Below are 25,880 nucleotides of genomic sequence, written 5' to 3' on the forward strand. Positions count from 1 at the left end.
GCATATACATGTCCACAGAATTACCTGAGATGGCCAGACGACACCAGATCCCCTAGCTGGAGTTGGGTGCTTGTGAGCTACTGGGAAACAAACTTGGGTTCTCTGAAAAAGAAGAACAGGCTGAGCCATCTCTCCAGGCCAAGAAAGGAATTTCCCCTTGAGAGCCAGTTTTCTTCTGTGCCACCCAAATATCTTATGACCTTGTATTTCCCAGTCTCAGGAACATAAAAAGAACACCACAGTTCTTTTTTCTTTGCTTTGAAATTTAGAAACAAGATTTATATAAGATCTGAAATACAATTCCTAAAATATCAACTTTTCAGAAAACTGTGGCTACACAATAATGCATTGCCTCTATCATGTTAGAACGTGCATTAGACTCAAATACAAAAACCAGGAAACAAATCACCATCCTTCAACAATTTGAGCAAAGATAGAATGAATGCCTAAGGAACAACAAAGATGGACTTGCAGAGGATGGGCTGTTTACAGACGTCAAGCACCATAAAAAAAAAAAAGAAGCACAAATGCGTGGGTTTCCAGGTATATACAGTAAGTCGAACCTTTGGCACTAGGAACCAGGGCATCTCATCACGTAGCATTAACACATATTAGAAAACTGTGTAGTGTCAAAGGGATAGAACCACCAGCATTCAAGCAATGTTGTCAACTAGGCAATAAAATGGTCTACTGAATTTCTTCTTTGTCTAATTACTGCATACACTGGTAGCAACTTTGAAATGAGGAAAGGAGCTGGGCACTCCTTTTATTTTCTGTCTACAACAGAACAGGAAACAAACTGAAACATAAGCCCTGTTTTACATCGACAGTTTTAAAGAACATCAATTATACAATGAGAGGGACTAAACAGAAGTGTTTACAGATACCAGACAATAGTGAGCGGTCAGTAGACCTTCACAGGGCTTTGCGATGATAGTCAGCAGAAGCCACTTTGTAATCACTGGCAGTAAACAGAGAGGCAGAATTCTTTGCCAGATACTTAAGGAAATCATGCAGATAGCCCAGCAACAGTGCCAGGCTTTTCTCATCAAGGGGCGTATAGGCCAACATTGCCCCAATTCTCACAAATAATCTCAGCAGGTGTGGCGCCCCATAGATCTGCGACATTGGCGCATCAGGGTGAGCCAGCAGAATCTCAGCATACTGAGGCCTCTCAAACTTGTACAGCAGCTGAGTGCCCAGCATCACATTGAAATACTCTTTTATCCCTCCCACAACCTCATTAACGGCATACTCCTTATTATCAACATTTCCCTGTGACTTCTTGCAATTGGCATACTCCTCAAGAATGGCATCTACATTCTTCTTAGCAGGGAGCTGGAACAGCTGCTTCTGCCTAGTAACCAAGTCCCAATCTTCCACCAGCCATGGTTTTAATTCTTCAGGGATCTTCACCTTCACCTCCATCCTACTCTTGAATGCTTCCTCGCTCTCCACAGTGGGGTCAGCCCGTGCCCTTTTCTTCCGAGGAGGCTGGGGGACTTCACTGGTACTGCCACCGTCTCCGTTGCCAGGAGTCTTCTGCTTGTTCTTCCTTGTCTTCCGCACAGAACCAGAAGGGGGGTTCTCAGCAGAGCGACCTCCCCATCTTCCTGGGAGGGCTGGATCAAGATTCTTCGGCTGCGAACCAGCTGACTTCTTTCCTGAGGCAGCTCCTCTCATCTTACTTCTCTGCATATTGCTGCGAGTGGGTTTCTTGAAGTTGTCTTCTTCAGCAGATTGTTGTCCACGAGTTTGAGAAGCCTGCTTTCTGGAACTCATTCAACCCTGTTTTTATTCCAACCACTGTAATACATAAAGTATTGTATTTGGTTGTTTACTATGGTGATTTTATGACCCATCAGACCACAACATATGCTAAAGTCTGTTGGAATATAGATTTCAGGTCCTATATCAGAGGACCATTTATAAATGCTTTTCTGTTTTCTATCTCAAAATTCTATCCTAATGCCCACAACTCTTGTCTCACCTAATCATTCAATAAACACGCCCACAAATATATCTCTTGATGCTATTTAAAAGATAGGGATTTAATTTTAGAGAAATTTTAGAGATAGAAGGAAGCAGAGTTGAAATGCAAGACTTTGGAACAAGAATAAGAATTTGAAAGGAATAAGGAAGTTGGAGGTGAATTAACAGAAAAGGTTTGTGTATACAGGTCTAGGTAGGCCTTGAGTAGTTCAATGGCACAGAATTCACACAGAGAAATGCAATGATCAAAGGTTAGAGTCAAAATGGGCTCTGCACGACTAAGCCTGGGTAGTTTTAGTAAAGCACAGATTTTTTTTTTTAAGGATTCGTCTGACACTGTCAGAGAACAAGATTAGTCCACTGATAGTTACATGCATAAAAGATCTCTTTTAGTAACTTTAGAAGAGATGAGAAACTGAGAAAGGAGTTAGTGACAACTTTCAGGCTTTAAGGATGGATGACCATCACCATCAAATGAGATGGTATTTATATAAACTGCTTAGAGGAGAAAGGTGATTAGTTTTGGACTTTTTATTATCTTCAGTGTGCACTCAAAGAGAATGTTCAAACTCAGAGTAAAAAATGGATTTCTTATCGTGTAAGCTTTAGCACACTATGACAGTGAACCTCTTCACTGAAGAAAAAACAGGCAGAATTTCAGACATAGAATTCCAGAAAATGTAAAGAACAAAAAAGTATTCGAGGAGTTAGCAAGAGACCACAGATTAAATAGTGAGCCCTCCATCGGAGAGTAAGAAGAAATGTGACTTTGGAAGATAAAGAGGTTGAGTTTCAAGAGAAACAATATTCAGTTGAAAATGAATTAAAAAACAAGCCTCCTGCTTCGATGGCTGACTCATTCGACAACCCCTTGACTTACACAATGTTCCTTCTCTCCCTTCCAAGGATTCCTAGTAATCTCCCAGATGGAATCTTACAGATCTCCTAGGATGGTCTGGAAAGATGAAGTGGGAATACAACCTAGAAAGGAAAGTAGGTATCTGCAATGAAGATGAACTTTTACAAAATCATGTAAGAAAAAATTACAAATGTGCCTTAGATATAGGAAGGAAAATAGTGTGTGATCTGCAAAATGGAACTGAAGACCCCCACATGACCATTTCTACATGTGAATGAGGGTGGTTCACTAAAGTAGCACGAGCAATGAGGAACTGCAGACATTTACAGCTTCAGCAGGGAAAGGGTGATACAAATTACACATGCACACTACAGAATACCCAAGTGACTTAAGCAGAGGCCTATCTACATACTGAAACTGAAAACTGTTTAATGTCCTTAGGTAAATGGGTTAGTAGCACAGCTCTTATTAACAGTGTGATTCCATTTGTCTTAAATGAGTGTGCAAATGTGTAAAACATGAGTCTATTACATATTAAGTACCCCCCTCCCCGAGTAAGGATGGCATTCCAACTTTAATTTGCAAGGCCCACCTCAAAAGCAAAATCCATGTGTGAATGGGGGAGTGGGTTTCTGTATGGGAGGACCATAGCCCATTTTTCTTAAGAGATCAGCACCTACTAAAATAAGCAGCTTATTTTTTGGAGGCTGCTGAGGTCTGGGGATGTAAGCCAGTAGTAGAGCATTTGCCTTGGTCATCAGTACTTCCTTACCAAGGGACTTATTAGCACATAGTGTGGTCCTAAAATTTTGAATCCACTTTGTGGGTCCTTCCTTCCAACCCCCCACTACTAAACATTGTTCAGTTCAGTTAGCATACCTACTCTACTCCAGACTTCCTCTCCCTCACTTAAATACAATAAAAGTCCTACCACAGGGCTTGTGTTATAACCTTGGATCTTCTGCAGAAGCACAGAGACTAGTAGAAAATTTTTCTAATCAATCTCTAAAGTTAGCTCAAGAATAATCTAGAAAAGTATCATTTTTAGGTTTGTGAGGTAAGTATGTATTATTAAATCTTAGCTCTCACTTAAAAAAAAATCATTGAAAGAAAACTATGTTCCCATGTTAAGGTTATAAAATACACCTTTTAGGCCATGACATTTGTTTCACTCCTGGCTGATTTATTTAGCGGAGCAAGGTATAAACATATTTAAGGCTTTTACCCTGGTGCTAAATTGCTTACCCTTCAAAAACTCTAACTTAAAATGAGCAATCACACCACAGCACACCCTCTGGTGAGCATCGGCAAGCTAACCTTCATTCTTTTCTGCTCTACCGCTGAGTTACATTGCCAACCTTCAATAGCTTTAAAAGACACTTATTGTTGTCCAATTTGCACCTGTGTTAACAGAAACCTACCCCCCATTTGTATATGCCTTTGTCCTTTTGAGTTGGCTCTTGGTAAATTTATCATTTTCTAGGATCTCTTCAAATTATTTTTGACCAATGCTTTCCCTTGGAGGGCTCTTTAGTGTCTGATGTTAAAGGTTTTTAATGCTCCCAGCTCCACTGTTGTAGACAGTGTTCCAAATGTCATTATTACAAAAAGAATCAATACTAGACACCAACGCATAACTATATTAAGAGCACTAGGTAAGTTATCTCTGAAGGATATATTCCAAGAGGAATTAAAGGTAGTTGCCTACATAGAAGCTTTGGTGATGTAGCCCAATTTACCTTAGAACTGTTTTAATATGTATTCCTAGCCAAAACCACGTTAAGTTCATTCTTCCATCTTCAACCCCACAAAAAATAGGCAAGCATTCTACTAATTCAACTATACCTCAATCTTCAAATACCCCTTTCCCCACAAAAAAAAAAAAAAAAAAAAAAACCCAACTCACTTGCTAATCTAACTTGTAGTGGGGCATCTTTATTTGAATATGTATGATTTCAAACCACTTTTTATACAATCACTGGTTAGATCTTTTGTTCTTCCATGGGTATTTTTATTTCCTTTTTTCTATTAGGGTGCTTCCTGTTTCACACTGATCCATAACAAACACCATGGTTTTTTTTCTGTTGTTTTAAGACTTGAAGTGTGTGCTCTTAGTGTCTTATGGACTGGGTACACTTAAACACTTCAGTGTTACAAAGCTGGCAGGCTTCTTTGTAACCCTTGGCTTCGTTTTACTCAGGAAAAACAACGCTAAACAAATGCTATAGAAATGAATTCCTATACTATCTTTTAGTATGGTTTTAGTTTCCCCCAAATTTATAGCAATCTTTTATCAATGTTCAATACTAACGAGTTTATCCTTTTCTCAATGAGAAATGCTATTTTATAAATATATATGCCTTAGAAATTTATGTTCTTTTTAAATTGCTCTCTTTCTGAGCCCAGTTTGGCCTGGAATTGACTTTAACCCTCCTGCTTTTCTACCACTGGAATTATAGGCATGAGCCACCACACCCATTTCTGGGCCCTTCTGATGATTCTGGTTGTTCTTGCAACAATATCATAATGGTTCCATTATATGATCTAAAGATATTAATGTTGCTCTAGAAAACTTGTCAATGCATATAAAAGGTGGGCAACATAGCATTATTTTAGTGGGAAAATACTGATTTGATGAAATATGATATACTCATAATATGGATTATCTTAGCTAAAGGAATGTCACTGTGAAAGAAATATCACAAAAATTAGAGATCTATGAAGACATTCAAAGACCATTTGTTAAATAAACATAGCTAGTTGTATATTGACACCATAGTTTATACAAAGAAAATCATTAAACATAAAAATCTGTACACATTTTAGGCAAGGTTTTAATAGGTCATCTAGAAGAGAAAATGATGAAAACTGTCGACCGACTGCAGAGAGAACAAGGGGAAAAGAGAAAAAACAAACTTGAGCCACACATCTGATTCATGACTTTGTGATGTGGTCATTCGTGGATTTTACATACTTTCATTTTTTACTTCAGTACCACAGTACACTGTGTGCTTTACAGGCATACTACTCAAAGGTAGTACTCCAAGGCAAGGACCTTCTCCTTTTTGAGGCTTTCCCATTTCAGATCTCTCTGGCCCTTGCTTTGCCAGTTCTATGGATCTACTATGCCTCTCTATCAGGAAACTGCCTTCTGCTCAAACACTGCCTTCCAAAGGAGAGAAATTAAGGCCATTATAGAATTCCTTTTAAAATGTAGCTGTGAAGAGACTGAGACACACCCCTTCCTTTCATAGCTTCAGGAATCCAGACTCCAAATGTACATTTGTGAGTATGTGGCATAAACACGTGTATTTAATGATTCTAACAATTTGTTGGTGTAAACCTTTTAGTTAAAGGTGATGGGGGCCACATTAATTACATCATGTTTTCATCTCTTAAGTCTCTGGCTAAAATCAAGTATATATCAACTTTCTCATTTGGATAATGGAACATTCCCCAAGTCTAAAAATACTCAATTTTTTTTTTTTGAAAAAAGGATTTCATGTCCCAGGCTATATTCAAGCTTCCTATATAACTGAGGAAGACCTCGAGTTTCTGAATCCTCTGCCTTTATTCCCTAAATCCATAGATGTAGCCATGTGCCACCATGCCTGCTTTGGGCAGTGCTGGGATCAAACCTGGACCTTCATGTCCGCTAGGGAAGCACTGTACCAACTGAGACCCATTCTCAACTCAACATACTGTTTTCACTCTGAACAAAAGAGGAAAATTACGTAAAAAATGCTTAGCATGCTGGATATGGTAGCTAAAATTATAGTTCTTGGAAATTCCCTTGGAAGTGAATATCCTTAAATCTTTTTTAGGTTGACTGGAAAAGCCAGAAGTCTTAATTTCAGAATTCAGTTCTAGTAGTTAATGGCTGCTTCTGGAAAAATGAAAGAAACCAACAATATTAATTAAAAAAATAATTCCAAGAAAATTATATTCATTACTTTACAAAAATGTGCTTATATACATACATAAAATGTTTCATGAGTATTAAAGCCAAATTAAGTATTACTATAGAAAATACTTAAATACTTTTATGAGGACATTTTGGAACAAAGGAAGTTTTTTTTGCTCAGGATTACACAGAAAGTGGCAGAGCCAGTAATCAAATCCATCAAGTCCATATTTGCTCTCAAGAAAAATAATGTAATATTTGAATCTGTGAAGCCTTCACATAGCACTAATTTTTAATGAAAAGACTAGGATTACACATGTCTATATTGTTTATTCTTCCCCTTTCAGAATATAGCATACTTTCTCAGATGGCAGCTTATTAATCTTCAAAATATTCCTACACATCTAAGAATGTTATGTGATGCAGCTGGTTTGTGAAACGAGGCCAGAAGGAAGGCACTTACCCTGTATTCTGCAACCAGGAATGGTTCTGCAACCAGGGTCAGATCTCCTGATCCTTACTGTATAGCAAACTTAGCTTTTCTGATGATGACCTAAAAGGTCAAACAAAGAGATGGAAAAGGACAAAAAAAATATGAGATGGTGACTTTCTTTTCCATCAGTAAATACAATTTTATCTCACACAAAGAGCATCAAAGCTGATAATGTACAAATTTTATTTTCTTGTGGTTTTATTTTCAAATAAATGTACTTTATTGCATGTTTATCAATTTTAGAAAAAAATAACTAATTTCTATTAAGAATAATGTGAAATAAAAAAATTGTAAAAGAAGAGCAGTACAAGCGGATGCGAATCCATCATCCAGCTCCAACAATTACCAACTGAAGGCCATCTTGTTTCATCTGTAACCCCACCCACTGCTCCCCCCCACACGTTTTTTTAAGCTATCGAAAAAAATGACTTCAGAATTCAGAAAAATTTCAAATATATACCATGGGAAAAAGACAAATACAAGAAACCCCATCTGCCCACCCCTCAGTTTAAACGATTATTAATCTAGGGTCCCAATTATACCCCTCCCATCTCTCTCTCTACCGCTGAAATTATTCTGAAGCAAATCCTAGTCATCCACGTATTTTGAAGCCATTTTGATATTATTTAATCCCTAAGCATTTATATTTATTTCCACAAAATAGAGCAATCTAAAAACACAACCACATCGTCACCATAAGCTTCTAAAAAATAATCTGACACTGATTTCATTGAAGAATATTAATCTGCATTTAAAAATTCCCGATGCGTCTTAAAAGAAAATTTTACAATTGGTTTTGCTCGAATTAGGATTCAAACAAGGCCTACTCCCTCACATGTGCTTCATTAAGTAGCTCATTTTCGTTCGCGTCCCCCTACCTCCTTTCTCTTTTTGACTTAATGTGGCAAAATTCCGACCCCCAGCCATTCTGAGGTAATTCTGGGCTATCAAATTATTTTATTGGTAAGGCTTAATAAATGCCTATCGTCATAATTTCTTCGAAGAAAGAGGATGATGTACAGAAAAAGATAATGATATCAAGCAAATTTGCGTCATTTAAAATTTTTCTTCCTCAGAAATATCTATCTTTAGTAACAATTGTTCCTGTCTTTCGGAGACAGGCTTCACGTCGAATGCCTTACACGCACTATTTTACTAGGCACATCTGAATCCGCGACCGAGATAGCTACTATTATCACCATTTTACAAACATGGAAACCGAGACACAGAAAGGAGCCTTGCCCAAGTTGGGCGTTGGCGAGCAGGAATACGCATCCAGTTTCGCTCGAATGTGAAGGCACTAGTTAATCCTATCTACAAGTCAAGAAGGAAAGAGGAAATCATCGACCCTTCCTCCCCACCCCCACCCCGAAACCTGAAACGAGAATCCAGTTCTTTCCAGCAGCCGACGTGTGACCACCGCTGCTCCTCCAACCGCCATAGTAAAGCCAGGTTTCTCTGGCAACTGATATCCATAGGCAGACACGTCACCCTGGAGGCGGGCTTAGCCCTTCAGCCAATCCTAGCCATCTTGTCTAAGTTTTAGAATGTTCCATACCCAAATGATTGGACCACCGCCCTCACGTCAGCAGTGACACTCCGCCGCAGTAAAGGCGGGTGCTGGCAACCTGCTTCTTCTGGTTTGGGCCCAAATCAAACCAATGAGCGTCCTTCTTCAGTGCGGGCTCCGACCAATGACGGTCGCCCTTTTTAGGGTCTTAGCCCGCCCTCAAGTGCGCTACAGCCGTTGGGTCGAAGTCTATAGGGGCGGCGATGATGTTCGTGGCCCGTTTTCCGACACGGGTTCCCCCTGGCCGTGGGTTTTTTTTGCCCCCACCTTCTTTCCCTCGCGCTCTCCTTCTCTCCTGCAGGGAGGCATTATGGGTTTGTGGGTCTGTTCCCCCTCCCCCGCCCCCGCACCACAGGGAAAGGAAGTGCCGACGTGGCCTGCGGAAATAGGATAGGCGGAAATGAGCTAAGGTTCCCGCGAGTGGAAGAGCGAGGTCAAGCCCAGCGCCACGCCCCGAAGCCTGTTGCCAACCCTCAGAACAGAAAAAAAAAAAAAAAAACCCAGCAAACCAAAAGGAAAAAATGAAGGTTTTTGGGGTGTAGCGTGTGAGGGTGGTGGGTGCCATCAGGCGGATGCCCAGATGCCTTGAGAACTGGGTTATGCGCGCGGGCACGCTCGCGTGGCTGTGGAGTGTGGGTGTGGGCGAACAGCCGCCCTCGTGGCGCCGGGGATGATGGGTGTGCGCAGGCGTGCAAGCTCTCGCGGTGGCGGGAGGGGCCCTGAGAGTGTGTGTAGGTGAGGTCCCTCATTTTGGTGCATTTCTGCCTTTTAATGTTTGCAAACTGCATTAATAAATAAGAACCCAAAAATACTAGTACAGAAGTAGGCCTTTTGTTGAAAAAGCCTGCTGATTAATTTATTCCCCACTTTTTATCTTTCTTGCTCTTTCTTTCTTTCTTTCTTTCTTTCTTTCTTTCTCTCTTTTTTTGTTGTTTTTATTTATGAGGCCTGTTCTAGCTACGTAGGCTTGGCAGGCCTGGAACACAAGAGACCCACCTGTCTCTTCACGGCCTCCCGATGCGCTGGCATCAAGCATCAGCCACCCCACCCAGTCTGGTTGTTTGAACCCCTAAAGTGCTTATTATTCCACAATTAGTCACCAAAATAAACTTCTTCCACGGTGACATTCAAAATTATATTAGTAACGTAAAAGGAGCGTTTCTTTAAGTTTCAAAGTGTACACCCCGCCCTCTCTGTCTGCAAGGCCTCACCTTTGCCCCTCACCAAGATTACTGAGAACCTCCCTTTTGCCCCTCACCAAGTTTATTGCTAAATTGGTAGAAATAATTCTAACGAAAACAAAGACAATTAAATTCCCCAGTGATACAGACTACGCCAATTTCCCGTGGATGCTAAGCCTCACCTACCTTTTGTCCTAATCTCCAAGCGTAGCGATCCAATATACATTCGGTCAGTTTTCCAGAAAGTTCACTGGATGAGCATTATACCTCTTGAATCTGCCACTAGATGTCACCAAATCCCAGCAAAGGATTTACTGCTGGGTTCCCAGGGATTGTGAGATTTAATTTTTTGCTCCACCCACTTCTTACAGGATCCGTAATCTCTGGATGACTCATATATATATATCTTAAATTCTTAAGAATAAAATCAAGTTCTGTGAAGTAATAATACTAGGCAAGGAATTACATATCTGAATATTTTGGTTAATTTCCTTAAAGAGAAAAAGTCATCTGTTCTTGCATTTCTTTCTCCCTTGCCTTTTGATTTTACCCAGGATTGATACATGGGCCTAAATTCTGATGCTAAAACCCTTTGTGAGCTGTATGAGCATTTGAGCAGAAGGAGGCCCTAGATTAAAGGCCGCTTAGATTATATATTGAGACCCTGTCTCTACATAAATAAATCCATGAAAGAATATTCTTTTTGCTTTTTTGCCCGTTTTTCAGTACTTAACAATTCCTCTAGTCAGTCTGTAAAGGTAACTCGGAGGTAAAGTTAGACCTCAGCATTGCGGATTATCTTCCTCTTCAAACTTATCAGGTATGGGTGTTTACACCCCAATTTTATGTGATGGTTCTGTGCCCTCCTAAGCAAGTAGGTAGATGCTTAGTATACCAAAAATTCTATTTTATCATGGCGAGAGTCATCACACAACACTCTTGGTTCTTAACTACAGTTTTCCCGAGGGAGCTCACGTTTGTGACGACCTTACCTGAAGATCAGGCCTAGTCTCCGATGCAGGAGCCCGAGGAGACTCTCTGGCTGCAGGGCAGCTCAAGGTGTGTCTCCAGGTGTGCAGCGAAAGACCGATGCGCTCGATCTTCCTGCTTATATACTCGCTGTCCAGCGGGCGTCATGGGATTCTTGTCCAGTGTCTGGTTATCTTAGTGACTGATGTCATTGGGGGCTGGTTATCAGGTACAGCCTTGAGTGTCCTGGACCTCCTCCTGACTAAGCTGTTTTTGTAAGACAAAGGGCATTTCTTTTTACTATTCTCATTACATTCCGAAAAACTCGGTTGTGTTTTTAGAGTCAGATAGGAAATAGTAAAACATTTCACTTAGGTTTCAGAGCGCAGTAGCCCTGAGGTGTGTGTGTGTGTGTGTGTGTGTGTGTGTGTGTTTTTAAATTTATGTACCTGTGTGGCCTGTGCATTTTGGGGCTAAAGTTCACCTTTCTTTACGTCTTTTCCTCTATTGCTGTTCGCCTTATTTTTTTACAGAAGGGTCTGAGTGAACTCGGAGTTGCTCTATGTGCTATTCTGGCTTGTCACTGAACTCCCAGGATCTGCCTGTCTCTACCAACAGCCCCCCTTAAAACACTGGGGTTATAGATCAGTGCCCTGTGTTCAGCTTTTACATACATGCTGGGGAACTGAACTTAGGCCCTCCTGTTTGAGCAGCAGACATTTACCCCTCCCCAGACATCTCCCCAGTCAGACCATCGATTTTTTTTAATATTTTCTATATTTCAGATGTTGTATTAAATTCCTTCCCATAGGTATTTTTTTCTTAACAGAATTGTACTACATTATAATCAGCCAAAAATAGGTTTCGGGCACTAATTACATGTATTTATCCACCCGAGGGTGAAGGTTTTTTAAAAGATTTTAATTTTACTGTTTTTAATTAGGTATTTCTACACGTGTGTATGTGTTCAGAAGTCAGAGGCACTGGATCCTCCGGAGCTGGGATTACTGGCTGTTCTGAGACACCTGACATGGATGCTGGGAACCTAACTCGGGTCTTCTGGTAGAGCAGCAAGTGGTCTTACTGGCTGAGCCACGTCTTCAGCTGCAAAGGGGAAAGGTTTTTTAGAGCGGTTCTCCAAAAATCAGAAGCATCAGTAAAACTCGGTAAGTTATCAGAATATTAGATTCATAGGCCCTGCTTTATGTCTCACAAATCAAAGATTTTCTGGATGGAGCTTGGCCATCCACTACAAATTGTTCTAGTAAATCCAATGCACTCTAAAATTGGAGAACCACTGCTTTGGAGGGCTACAATTCAACACTCGTTTTTGGACACCACTAGAGGGTGCCATAGAACGTGTAGCAAAATGTTTTGCGATATACCCTGCATAGTATCAGTCTTGTTTTGCTGATTAAGAAATTGCACATTAAGTGTCACCATTAGTATTCCTCTTTCAGAGTCTGAAACTATACGTTATATATTGTTTCCCACTTTGACTACTATTGACTGAACCATTAAAAACACCATTAGGAAAGCAAATCAAGTATGGAAAAATAGCTTGATGCTTTTCATATGTTGTCTCCTCTCCATTCTGTAATAGGGCATCACACAAAAGCTCAGGAGTAGTCTCTTTATTTCTTATCTCTCAGTGTCTTTCTATTCTGTAGTTACCATTTTTTTGGTGCATGTCCTTATGTTTATGTGCCAATGTTAACACAGTTTTATCATTTAGGAGTTACTCTATTGCTTTATACCTCTAGTCCCACTAATAAACTTATAACTTGGTGACTGCATCATTTTATAGTGGTGACAGTGAGTTCTTACCAGAATAACTTACCAGTTATTTTCATTCATATGTAATTTACAAGTAATAAATGAATACTTTTACTGAATTACTAGATCATTCATGGCATTTGGGATTCTAGTATTGAGCTTTCAATTTCTCTGGTTTACATCCTATTTAAGTGATTTTTCTTATTTTTTTTTATTTGTGAGATAATTGTTGAGTGCTTTTTTTGAGTCCAAGAGGAAATGTAAGGAAAAAGTTTCTCTGTTCTATTTGAAGCCAGTTTTAATCTGACACAGACATGTACTCTTCAGGTCCTCTCTAAGCCATTCCAGTGGGATTTTGGCTCATTGAGCACTATTGAAGTATAATTCAAAAGAATTCAACCTTGAGTGAGGCTGACCAATTACTATGACACACCACATTGTGGTGCCGTGTAGAGGCTCAACTATGTGCTTGAAAACAAGAAGCCACCCTGTATAATACAGTATCTAGGTGGCTATTTAAGTTAAAATTCATTAGGATAAAAAAAAATCGGTGCAGTTGGTTGTTTTGCCTATATAATGTTACTAGCTGTTGTCTAAATTTAGATATAGATCATTTTCACCATCACAGAATGCTCTGCTGGGCCACTCTGATTTAGATGAGAGAAGGTATGTAAAGGGCCTAGCATAGTGCATATCTCTTGACAGATGCTCCTAAAAGGTGTTTTTGTTTTTTTGTTTTTTTTTTTTTTTTTTGTCTCTGCTCTTCTCAAGATCAGAGCTGGGGTGCTTCATTTTATTGCTAGGTTCAGGAGACAGAGGCAGGTTACCTGAGGTACTTTAAGAAGGGTATGTCTGGCACTGGAATCTACATTCTGACCGCTGGTGCTGCAATGTTCTAATAGATTTATCCTTGTGCTTTACTGAGTAGGATTGTAAGAACAAGAACGTGAACAATGGGAATTAGTGTTAGAGTCAGAGTGGTAAGGAAAAATGGCCTAGAAACAATGTTTCCTGTTTTCAAGGTAGCACAAGACTCAGCCTTTTCCATCTCTTATCTTAGCAAATCCTTGCAGAAGCCCAGAGAAGTTAAACAGTCACCTAAAGTTGCTCAAGCAATGGATTGCAGAGCCAGGACAGACTTGTTCCTGACTTTGAAGGCCGGGCTTTTTCCTGTTATGCTGTGTTGCCCCATCAATGCGAATATCCCCCTGTAACCTTAACTTATTAGTGGGATAAAGCCTCAAGTAGATTCCTGATTTACAGTCGGTTCTCAGAAAATAAGAAGTATTCTTTAGAATTTACAGCTGCACTGTTGTCTTTACATGATTTCAACTGGAAAAGAAAGATAGCTTAATTTAGTTTGGTTCTAAGGCCTAAGGCCAGACGGAAACTATTTACGGTCTCAGCCTTCACAGAAAATTCAGTGGCTCCATGAGCCCTGTATTAATTTGCAAGGCCACCATTAGCTCATCCAATGCCTTTGTGGTAATCAGAGTCATAGGTCACCTAAGGGCAGACAAATTGCAGAGATGTGTGCACTCCAGTGGAACAGTGAGGAAAATTCCCCTTTCTTACCCCTGCTGATAACCTCACCAAGGCAGTTAGTTGAAAAAGACATTTTGGTCAGGAATTTTGCTCTTAGTTGAGTACTACTGTGCAGCATATAAGTTGCCTGTTGGTATACATGATCCTTATTTGTATTACCTTGGGAATAATAAAACTCATGGGTACTAAACAAAAGTGCTTTTTCCTAAGCTTTTTTTGTTATCCTATCACATGTGTATGCGTGTATAATTTTATTTATTTTACTTGTATAGGTGCTTCATCTACATGTACATACGTCTATGTATCTTGTATGCGTCTGCAAGAGGCCAGAGGAGGACATCAGATTCCCTGAGACTGGTAATGTAGACAGATGTTAGTCAATATATAGGTGTTCCAGTCTCAGATCAGAAGCACACTTTCAAAATATCAAGTAGAAGCTGGACAGACGGCTCAGCATTAAGAAAGCTTGTTGCTCTTGCAGAAGACTAGGGTTCAGTTCCTAGCCCCTTTATGGTGGCTCATAAGCATCTGTAACTCCAGTTCTAGGGGACTTGACACCTTTTTGTGAACCCCTGTGGGCACCAGTCACACATGTGATGTACATACATATATGTAGGCAAAACACTCATGCACATATAAATACATAAGTCTTAAAAAAAGTTTTTTTTTTAAAAAATTGTTTCTGATTATCTTATCTAATTTCTTAAAATGATTATTTAACGTACAAGTTAAAAACTAATCCTAATATTTCAAGGCTAAACACAATGGCATTTCTATAATAAGGATATCTTTCTTTTGTTTATTCATACTGCCTCAGTCTATGGGAATTTCATAAAGCCAGTCCTACAAATTTCTCTGGATTTGTATAGCTTGTTAGCCTATGGCAGAAAAGGTTTGTCCTTTTAGTGGTATCTCTTTTCTCTTCTGTAATTAAGCTACCACCTCATGGCTTCATTTGACGTCAAAAAACTTATTTCAAATGACCAAGCTGAGAATTGAACCTTGTCAGCGATGACCTTAGATGACCTTCAGATTCCAGACTTGCACATGATCCCTTGTTTTTCTCCCTCTGAGTTAATAGTTTAGCTTGAATCGTGCCAAAATTCTCGTTTTGTCAGCAACACACTTTACTTAGAGGGATCATGTAAAGCCACCCACGGTATACATTAACTCAGGAAGATAAAGACGATTTTCGCCAGTCATTGTTGATGCCTATGGTTCAAACTTTGCCTCAGGTAGTTGTATTGAATCATGTTTTCCCCAGCTAAGTCTCTTATGTTTGTAGTTTACACCTATAGTGTTCGGTTTCCTAGAAGTGATAAAGTTATAGCTTTTGAAACTATAATAGCTGCCATGTTTAAAAGGACAAGCCAATAGTACTTGAAAGTACATTTCTAAGTTGTTTAATGGTAGATATAGGGTGGCTTGTACTATTTCCTTACTTTAGTTCTGAATATTCCCTTGATAAAATTATTCCTTAAAGAAGAAGAAATGATCAGTTATGGTTTAGACTATAAACATGGATTTAGAAGAGTATTTATTAACCAAGACATTGAGTGAAATGTATATTCTTTAGTAGGGATGGACCATGTCAGATTTAGGGAGTGAGTCAAATTGAAAAAAAGAAACAAAACTCTTTTTACTGGAGATTGATAAGGTCCCCTCAAAGGATAGTCTCTTCTCCACCAGGCACCATGGGGAGCCTTGCTGTAATGAGCTACTGTAAGCAGTATCTCCCAATTATCAGGAATTTAGGAGCAGAGAGATGTTGAAAAGCACAGAAAGAAACCAGCGAATTGGCTAAATTACTAGCCAGAGGCAGAAGAAACACAGGCAAATGGAAGCTAGGGGCAAGGAGCTAAGAATGTACTGGAGCTTTTTAGCTTCCAGAAGGCAAAGCTCGTGTGGAAACAGGTCAGAGTGTGGAATGTGTGACAGAGGGTGTCGTTACCTATTTGTAGATTTTTTTCCTATCTTGTTTACAGTTTTTAAGAGTAGGACAACCATCAGAAAGCAAAGGCTGTGTGTGAGCATATGTGTGTGAAAGTGCGAGCCTTTAAAGACAAAGTATCTTTCCACTCGACTTGGAAAGGTAGATTCTACAAACCACACACGGAAACAGTGGTTTTGATCTACTTGCAGCAGTGTGCTACCATATGGTGAATAAGTGTTTAAGGGTGTTTGTATACTACAGCCAGAGAGCAGATAGGACTTAGGGTATGGGGACTTAGGAGGACATGTTCCTTCCAGACCATGAGGTTGAGATAAGATGGTTAGTAATTAAGGACAGAGAAGAGAGTAAGAACAGCTCCTAAAAGGTACAAAGCTGAGATCCACTCAGCTGCTTCCAGCCTAGAGTTTCGGCTGGGACATTAGGGAGATCCAGGAGGTACAGCCAGCTTTCAATAGAGCTGGTCTGTGAAACTTGGCTGAGAGGACAGAGGAAAATTGATGTTTGCTCCAGAGTGGGGCTGTCAGCTGTGCTTACCAACTCATCAGGCTCCCAGCTGTAAACAAAAGTCCTGGCCCTTCATGGCACTGCAGAGCAGTCCAGGCTGGTGTAAGTCTCTGAGGACAGCTAGACCATTTTCTCATCCTGGCTGACAACCAGGAGACAGAAGAAACAATAGAAGGTAGAGTGGGGGAAGGGGCAGAATTGCAAGGGGGTGAGGAGCAAAGACTATTGGGAAGGAGTTGTCTATTTCAGATCTTAGGTCTTTGGATGAAATTAGTAGAATTCTTTTGGGGAAAGCAGACCCCTTTACTTGTGTACATGTGCCATGTCATAGTGAATTATGAAGGAGGTTTCAGAGACTCCCGTGTATCATCCACCCTTTCATTTACAAACATACATGCGTATCACCATTCTATATATCCTGGGTGATGCTAAAATGATAGAAGATAGTTCACATATTCGAAGGTTTGTAAGGAATTTAGGGGTATGTGTGAAGTTGAGTCTTAACAATACCAAATAGAATTTTTGTTTGTTTGTTTTTGAGACAGGGTCTCATGTAGCCTAGGCTAGCTTTGAACTTGTTATGTAGCCAAGGATGGCCTCGAATTCTTTACCCTCCTGCATCCACCTCCACAGTGCTAGGATTACAGGCATGCACCACTCTGCTCAACAAATAGACCTTCTAAAATACTAAGTGACAAATTTGGAATAGAAGATTGAAGCAACTTTTCTGGCTATGATCCTAGAAGGTGAGATTTGAGAGAACTATAAGTTAGACATGATTTGGCTATGAAGAAAAAGCATCTGGAATTGCGGACAGAACAGAATTATTAGTAAAACTGAGACCTCCTTTGGCCGAATCAGTAAGTTAGTGTGCCACATTTCTCACCCTCTTAAACTCCTCATGGTGGCTACTCCAGTATTCAAGTCTCCCTTTAAGTATCACTCCCTCCCAGTGGATCCTACCTTATCTCCAGGACCAAGTCAAGTATCTTGCTTTATGTTCCTATAGCACCCACTACTTTTGCCCTTTCAGGATGCCACCATTTTTACTTGATGAACTAAGCTTTTTTCCAGTACATTTGTTCTCTACATTATACGCCAGGAAGGGTTGTTTGATTGTATCTTCTCCTGCTTCTCCTCTTCCTCTTCCTCTTCTTCCTACTCTTTCTCCTCCTCCCCTCCTCTTCTTTCTCCTTTTTTGAAAAACTCGTATATATGTTCCCTCCCTTTTAAAACTGCTCTACTCCTGCTTGGCTCTGGAGGTAGAGGTGGGTGGATCTCTGAGAATTTGAAGCCAGCCTGGTCTACAGAGTGAGTTCCAGGGTAGCCAGGGCTGTTTAGGTAAAGCATGACAACAACCAAACAAAACCTGTCTTACTCCTAACATCTTCATTTCTTTGGATATTTTTCTTTTTGTTCCTTTCTCTTTTTTTCAGTTCATAAGTCTCTGTACTCATGAAAGACTTGTAGGATGTCCGCTTTTCCTAACTTCCACCACAGATATATTGTCTATAATACCTGAAACATTTTCTCTATTTTTCTACTTTTCTCTCTCGTGCCACACTATAGGAGCTCTGAGGGGAGGAGGTTTTTCTCTTCACAATGGAGTCTATGTATTTTGTATAGTACTTAGCATGTGATGGCAAGTACTTCATGAACATTTGTGAATTAATTCAGAGGCGATGACATAATATTGGGAGGTGAAAGCTAGTCTAAAGGTTGATTGTATTCCTATGCATGAAGAGAAATCTTTGAAATTTTTCAACTGCAAAAGGAGAAAAATATTTTAAAATTGCTATTTTATTTTGATACTAGAAATTCTTACATGTTAGGCAAGCACTAGGCTACATTTCTAGCTCCTGAAGGACCACTGACCTCTGCAAAGAATAACATGAATGCAAACCTTAGGGTACATACTCCAGACACTTCCTCCCATTGTCTTGTGGTTTCATGTTCTCTACCTCAGTTATTCCCATGACCCCTCGCCTGCACAAAGTAAGAAGATTTATCTCTTGGTCCTCCTAAGAAGAGAGATTTGCAGTATTACCAGATGCTCATGTTGCTATAGCTCCACTTGCTCAGTCAGCTGCGATTTCTTTTGCCTTCCTTCATTTTCCCAAGCATTTTCCGATAGCTGCAGATGAAGACCTTCTGTCTGTCCAAATAATGCTCCTAAATGCATGAATACCTCTCACAGGTCACTCAGTGGTAGCTGGAAATTACTGGTGAAGGGTTTAGTGAGGGAGATTTTATAATACTAGAACCTGCAAAGAAATTCAGTCTCATAAGTAGACCTTCTGTGTAACGGGGACTCGGAGAATTAATACTTACGCCAGTGTACAACACACTTTCCCCCTTCTTGTAGATACAAAATGGCATGGTACAGCATGTCTAGAAGGGCATTCAGGCAGTAGCTGTTCCTTGTCCTTCTGAAAATCATCTTACTAGGCAAATGGTCCAACAAATTTTATCTTTTAATCAAACACAGTAGGGGAACTTACAGGAAAATGGCTTGGGTTTAACAATAGATTATAGGGCCTCCCTTGTACTATGAGTAAGTCTAAAGCAAGAGTATAGTTTTAAAATAGCTCCCGAAGACAATTAGACATCCTTACACTGGGGTAGGAATTAATGCTAGGCTACGGAATTGGACTGTTTTTAAACCATGTGTCCCAGGTGGCTAAGACACTAGCAAATGAGGATGTCAAAGGGGTTATGCTTACCTATGATCTTTCACAACATGCCCGTCACCCCGAAGATGAATAGAGAGCATGTAGTAGTGTAGCTAAACTCCTTATTGGTTATCACTTCGTTGAAGAGTAGCATCAGACATGGTATCAGTGACATTTTGAAGACATTCATTCGTTTTTTACCTGTTTTTCTTAATTGACTCCTATTCTCTGAGCATGACTCCACCCCCAGAATATATCTAAGAAAGCTTTATGTATATAACAGAAGCAAAAGAACTTAAGTCTGTGATTAATTGCTCTTCTCTATTAGGTCGCTTTTGGGTGAAGAAAGTTCATAAACTTGAAATTTGAAATCCTAGTGAGATAAGACAGGTAGTCAACAGTGTATATTTCATAAGAGGATAATGATATTGAGAAACTACATTGTCTCCTCCCTTAAAGGAGCATCCTGAATCTCAGGCCTATCAACTGGTGGTTCCTACTAGAAGAAAGCTAGAAGAAGTATAAATATCATGGATCCCTAAATTCATGAGGAAGCTTTGGTGAAGAAAACTTTGAATTTCTATAAGTAGAGCTCAGTATGACCTTTTTACATCCCTAATATTGTCCTAGATCATACCAAAATTGTGTTCTCTTTTTCTTTATATTGTATCAGGCAAAAGATGGGAAAGGCAGAGGTTGGGGGACTAAATGGTCATAACTCACCCCTACAAATTACCATTATCCAGGGCAGATCCAAAATGAATTCGCGTAGGTAATAAGTGACACTTTGTTGGAGAACAAAGGGAAGTTAAAAGGAGGGCCTGAGCTTTTAGTCAAGCCCTCAACAACCTTATGTTTCATAAAGAGACAAGATTAAATGATTACGGAAGATCCTTGTGTTGTGTCAGGTGCTAGAACTAAAAGGCATTGTGATGTGTTGATTGGGGATGTCTTACAGGAAAGACTGTAAAATACTAGTTTTCTAAAAGAGTCAGATATTTGTTACTCTGTGAAAATGAGATAAATGCCAAATGCATTGAAGATAACAGATGTATTACACTGACCAAAGTCACAAGCCTTCTTGCTCTTAATTGTCTGAGCTGTATCTGGCAGTGAGTCTCTTACCTGAAGTGGCTCGAGAATAGTAAGAAACTGAGGACTGATATGACAGAGATTAGCCAGTGGATGATGTTAATACATGTAAAGGAAGGTACGTTAACATAGACTTTGGAATTCTATACATTGGTCACTTGGAAAGGACATTACAGTAAGAAAGATACTGAATTATTGGGCTTCTTTGGCACAGCTGTTTTTCACTTTAGCCCATTTCTTCCCATGGTGAGGGCACATCTGGATGTGCTTCTGTGAAGGCAGTGCCAGGGAGGACAGTCTACTCTTAATGTGGGTGGCACCATGTCATGGGTGAGGGTCTCAGACTGAATCCAGTGGGAAAGAAGAGAAAGCCAGCAGAGCATCAGCAGTCCCCTCTCTCTGCCTTCTGTAGACTCTCCAGTGAACACTTCCCATGTTTGTTAGTCATGATGTGAAGTGCTCTCACGGTTATCCTCAAGATACTTTTCTTAAGCACACATGGGACAGTGAGACTGTGGACTGAACCCACTGAAATTATGAGCCCAAATAAATCTTTTCTCTCTTAAGTTGACTGTGGCAGAGATTTTCATTATGGTATTAAAAAGGCCAAATAATATATCCTCAAAAATATACTTGGAGTACCCCTTGACATTCAATGGCTTATCCCTGAACATCATAGACAATACAGTTTTGATTTTCCTAAATTTAAAGCAACAGTAGAAACAGTATCTCCTTACCTCCACCAAGCAAAGTGCTGTATAAAGCAATTTGTATAAGCAAACAGTAGAGTCTCTCTGCTTGGATGTGTATCAGCATGTGTATGAGATATGTGAGAGTGCCTGTGTTTTCTTTCCATAAGACCTCGGGACCTATAGATGATTTGGAAATCTCTTCTTGCACAGTTGGTAAAAACTTAAAGTTTTTGAACCTCTCATCCTTTCCAGGCATTTCCACCCACTATGAGGTAGTTATTCTCATTTTCAGTTAACAGTTGTGACAACTGAAGTATAGAATAGTTCAATAATTTGGTCAAGGTCATGTAGTTACTGTGTTCTGGATTTCTCCATGCCTTCGAATGAGCTTTTAGAGGAAGAAACTGAGGGCCAGGGAATTGTCATTTAAACCTAGACCCTGTCCAGAACTAAAGCACCACACTGACTTAAAACCAAACTGTCATGAATGGAAGCTAGTAAAAGAAGGAGCTTATATATTTTCTAGATCTATTCTGTAAGAGAAAATGGTTCCTAGGTTTAGGTAATAGCAAGATTTTCCCCTTATTCTAGGAAATTAATAGTGAGGTCTGTTTTTAAATAACACACCACAGAGTATAACACAGTAGGGCATTTTAATAAAACTTTTCAAGTGAAAGCAGAGGGTGCAAAACAGACCTACTCATGTGACTTCTTTGAGTGGCTTCATGTTAGTAGACTTTGTCTTTCCATGTGGAGAATTCCTTGTTTTGGTGAATTGGCTGAGAGGCCATTCTTCCCCTTGACTTAAGACCTGCTAACAAGCTGTTCTGACTAATAAACCTTCAGCCCATATTTGTAGCCTATAAACATTAGTCTAGCTGGAGACTGATAGAGCAGAATGTGAGGCTGGAAAGAACATACTAATTACTTTCCCTTCAGAGATGACTGTCTCCTCAGCAGAACCAACATGTAGAACAGTGAGGAAGCAGATGACCGTGCTGCTCAAATTCCTACTACTAAACTCACTTGTCACTGACAGTGTTTATCTAGTGCTTGGGATCAATTATAACATGATCCCAGTCTTAATAAATGGTATGTTATTACTTTTTAATAAGAACATTATAATTTTTTCAGTGACGTATGTAGCTTACAGGGTTGTTTTAATTATGTTTCTGTTGTACCTGAAGTCTACATTGTGTATACATACCTGTAAGGACTGTGATTTTTTTAAGATTTCTTCTGGATTTCTCTTTTTGTGTGTGTGTGTGTTTAATTAACAGAAGGGAAAAAACAAAACATGTGACACAGGAAGTGGGAAGATAGGCTTTTATTCTAATTACACATATTGTGTTTTATTAGGTACCAGGAGCTGTGCAGGCTAATGAATTGTATAAAATGCATCTCTTGCCTTCAAAAATGTATTCTACATTTCTTCCATTGAAGCAGTGAGTAGAACCTTCTGGCTGATCCCAGGGTGATTCCTGATCTACATCGTTAGTGTTCCTTAACAGATTAATCCCAGCATAGTCAAGTACAGTGTTTTGAGACTTTAGTAGACAGAGATAATGAGATAAGACTAATAATGCCAATAGTGATACAGACACTAAAGAACTGTAGGAGAAGACATTAAAAAAATCCAAAAGAAGTAATATATTCTGGATACAATTGAAGCATTTACATTGCTCAACAAAAAGAGAACTTTCAATCAGCCTAACAATTTAAACAGAAGAGTGCCTGTTCTTTATGATAGGTGAAAAAATGCTTTTGGAAATGTTGAAGGAATAAATTTTTCAGTACTTTTCTTCCACTTAGAGAGCTGCTTTTACTTGGCCTGTGAATTTGGAGAGAGCAAAAGGACCTATTGTAGATTAAAGAGAAAAAGTAGGCAAAACTCCTGGTATTCCAAAAGGGAAACACCAGTAGCCTTAACAACTGAGTAAATAAAGCCTTTCCTCTTAAAAAACACACCTATAAAATATTTATCTAATATTAAATATTAACAAAGAATTAATGAAAATACCTGAAATACTTTATCTTTATAGGACCCCACCCCCATGCCTTAAAACACCGTTTAAATCTTAGAATCGTAACAGATTGATTCAGGTAGAAATAGTATGGGTTTCCAGAGGGGTAAGTACTCCAAATGAGACTCTTATATTACCATTTCTCAATCCACTGGTAAGGATCCAAGTTTAACAATTTTGTGATTGAACAGATTGCTAAATGTCAAACCCCTTCAGTGAGACCTAGCACTTCCCTAGTCTCTGTACATATGTGAGAAGAATGAAGAAAATGAAAGCCATTTGCTCTGGATCTGAGGTTGGCATTATACAAATACTTCTCTGCTTAGGGGCTCCAGTGAGAATAGTACCTTCCACCTGGCATTTTGCTCTGAGTGGCTTTGTGAATTCCTTTGCTCTATTATGTTGGTTGGTACTTTGGCTTCTTTGGCACCCAGCACCAGCTGATGCCCTGATCTGAGGCCCAGTTGGACAGCCTTTATTGCTCAGTACTGTAGCTGTCTCCAGGGCATTGTTCTTGAGACTTCCAACAGGGCAGATTTGTGCAGTTGGCCCATCTGGACAAGATCTGTAACAAGTAGAGCTCTGTGCAGTAAGCTCATCTCCATAGTCCACCCCCACCATCCCCGCCTCCGAGCTGCAGCAGCCTGACACCCCAGCCCCATCAGGGACAGTATCAAAGAGATACTCTCTGCTGCTTTCAAAGGGGTATTGCTTGTGGCTTCTCATTGATTGGCACTACCTGGGCAGAAATAGGAACATAGGAGCTCTCTTCCCTTTCCAATGTAATCTCCTGTAAACCAGTTTTTAATGTTTGATTCTTGGTATGAGAGTGCTCAGATGGCCAAGTAATTTCTAGATCTGAATATGGTAGTACACACTGTTAATCCTAATCCTGGGTAGGGTAAGACAGGAGGATTTTGAGTCCAAGGTTAGCCTGGGCTGCAAGTAAGTTACAGGCTAGGTTTGGATATACAGCAAGACCTTCTCTCAAAAACAAAACAAAACAAAACAAAAAAACTAGGCCAGCTACCTTGATCATTCCAAAGTTCTTTCTTCAAAATCAAGGGAGACAAAAGGATATCCCAATGAATAAGAAAGGTCAGACACTTCAATATGTAAACAGAGAAAGAATGCAGGTTTTATCCTTGCACTGCAGCATTTACATTGACCATTGGACTTATTGACTTTGAATTAGAATTCTATGCGAAATGATGAAGTTGGGAGAAAGAAATGACATAGAGATAGAGATGGGAAAACAGAAGGAGGATAGTTAGAATGGGTAAGTGAGAGCTCCGATTACATACTTAATTATTTTTCTGGGTCCAGAGAAAAGGACACAATGTTTTCAGATTCTAATTGTTTGTGTATTCCAACTTCAGTTCTCCCACTTTAATCTTTCTTATTTTTGTGCTCTTCATAGTCAGATCACTTCATAGAACTCAATGTACCAGGTCCATGCATCCCCACGACTTACAGTGACACAGCAGCCCTCCATCTGACCTTTTCTGTAGCTTTCCTGACTAATCCTATGGAAGAAAAAAGGGAGCACAGAAGGGTAAAGAAATAACTCAAATTATGGCTCTCTGCCTTCTACAACTACTACCCCAGATAGGTTAAGCCAATGTTTGTTTCCCTAGAATCCTAGATGGGGACCCTGTCCATGCCTAGTTCCTCCTTAGGAACTTCGAATCCTACTCTGTTCAGAACAAGGTTGCCTGGCACCATTATTTGCTTGCCAAGAAGAGGTGAAGGAGAAAGTTAGAAGGTCCTGCAAAGTAAAGAGATTGGAGAGAAACAAGAGTAGCAGTCTGTCTAAAGAGTGTTTCTGTACTCTACTTCTTAGATTTTAGTACCTTTCTTTTTTTTAGTACCTTTTATATCACCTTTCCTAGATAAATTTTTTAAAATAAAATTCTTAAGAAAAGAATAAGTCCCTCCCCATTCTCCAACCCAGCAGCATAGCAAAATATGTAGCTATGCTATTTGATTAGGGACTGTAACACATACGTCTGAGACCAGGAAGCTTACATAGAACTGGAAAGGTACACTTTCTGAGAGTCCTGGGTTCTTGCCCCAGTTCTGAAAATATTTCTTTTTCTAGGAGAAGTGAACCTATCTATGTTGGGCCATATAAAATTGTCTGAGCCCAGTGCAGCCTATGACTACCACATCATTGTTAAGAGGTTCAAACCTGTGCCTTTGTCTTCCTAGCAGTAAGGATATGTGGACAGGATAAGCAGGGCAGGATTTGTGGACTGACAGTGGGATGGAGAGAAATGTCAAGTAAAAGCCAGGCTCTGAAGACAAGTAGAAAAATGCAGATGACAAAGCCAAGAATCCCACAGTCTAGCTATTCTTCACAGAGGAGTTGTAGCAATGACAGAAAGTCATTTTGGCATTAGACACATGGACAAACAAAGAGAAAAGGCTGAGTAAGCCACCAATCTGAATGAGGGTATATAAGCCATGTTTGTAAATACAGCTACCATTGGCACTAGGCAGTCACCACATAGCTTGGGAACTGGTAATTGAAGTTATGAGTGGGAGGTCAAGAAGGAACTGTTGAAGCTCCTGATACAGTCTGATGGAAGGGAAAAGCCCACCTGGATGAAAGCAGGAAGCCAGCAGCTGTAAACTATAGCCTCCACCCTGT

The 25,880-nt window shown here is 39.8% G+C and overlaps 1 protein-coding gene and 1 long non-coding RNA gene across 5 annotated transcripts; one reads left to right on the top strand and one right to left on the bottom strand.

The window, feature by feature from the left end:
- Nucleotides 1-245: 245 nt before the first annotated feature.
- On the bottom strand, nt 246-10,279 carry Morf4l2 (mortality factor 4 like 2). 4 transcript variants are annotated; one of them, XM_032889683.1, is made up of 4 exons: nt 10,186-10,279; nt 7,219-7,308; nt 2,873-2,973; nt 246-1,806 (listed from the first exon to the last, which is right to left on the bottom strand). In XM_032889683.1, the coding sequence occupies exon 4, from the start codon at nt 1,780-1,782 to the stop codon at nt 916-918; it is 867 nt and encodes a 288-aa protein (XP_032745574.1). In that variant the 5' UTR covers nt 1,783-1,806; nt 2,873-2,973; nt 7,219-7,308; nt 10,186-10,279; the 3' UTR covers nt 246-915. The 4 variants fall into 4 exon arrangements, with proteins under 4 accessions (XP_032745574.1, XP_032745572.1, XP_032745575.1 ...); XM_032889681.1 differs by lacking the exon at nt 10,186-10,279 and adding an exon at nt 8,624-8,750; XM_032889684.1 differs by lacking the exon at nt 2,873-2,973.
- On the top strand, nt 9,329-14,669 carry LOC116888410. Its single transcript, XR_004386309.1, has 3 exons — nt 9,329-9,372; nt 11,912-12,134; nt 14,562-14,669. It is a non-coding gene; the product is annotated as an uncharacterized LOC116888410 (long non-coding RNA).
- Nucleotides 14,670-25,880: the final 11,211 nt, after the last annotated feature.

Source organism: Rattus rattus, chromosome X (assembly GCF_011064425.1).
Source record: "Rattus rattus isolate New Zealand chromosome X, Rrattus_CSIRO_v1, whole genome shotgun sequence".
Classification (NCBI taxonomy): Eukaryota; Metazoa; Chordata; class Mammalia; order Rodentia; family Muridae; genus Rattus; species Rattus rattus.

Excerpts from the sequence above, each read along its gene's own strand:
- Morf4l2 (XM_032889684.1), bottom strand. The coding sequence starts at position 1,782 with ATGAGTTCCAGAAAGCAGGCTTCTCAAACTCGTGGACAACAATCTGCT.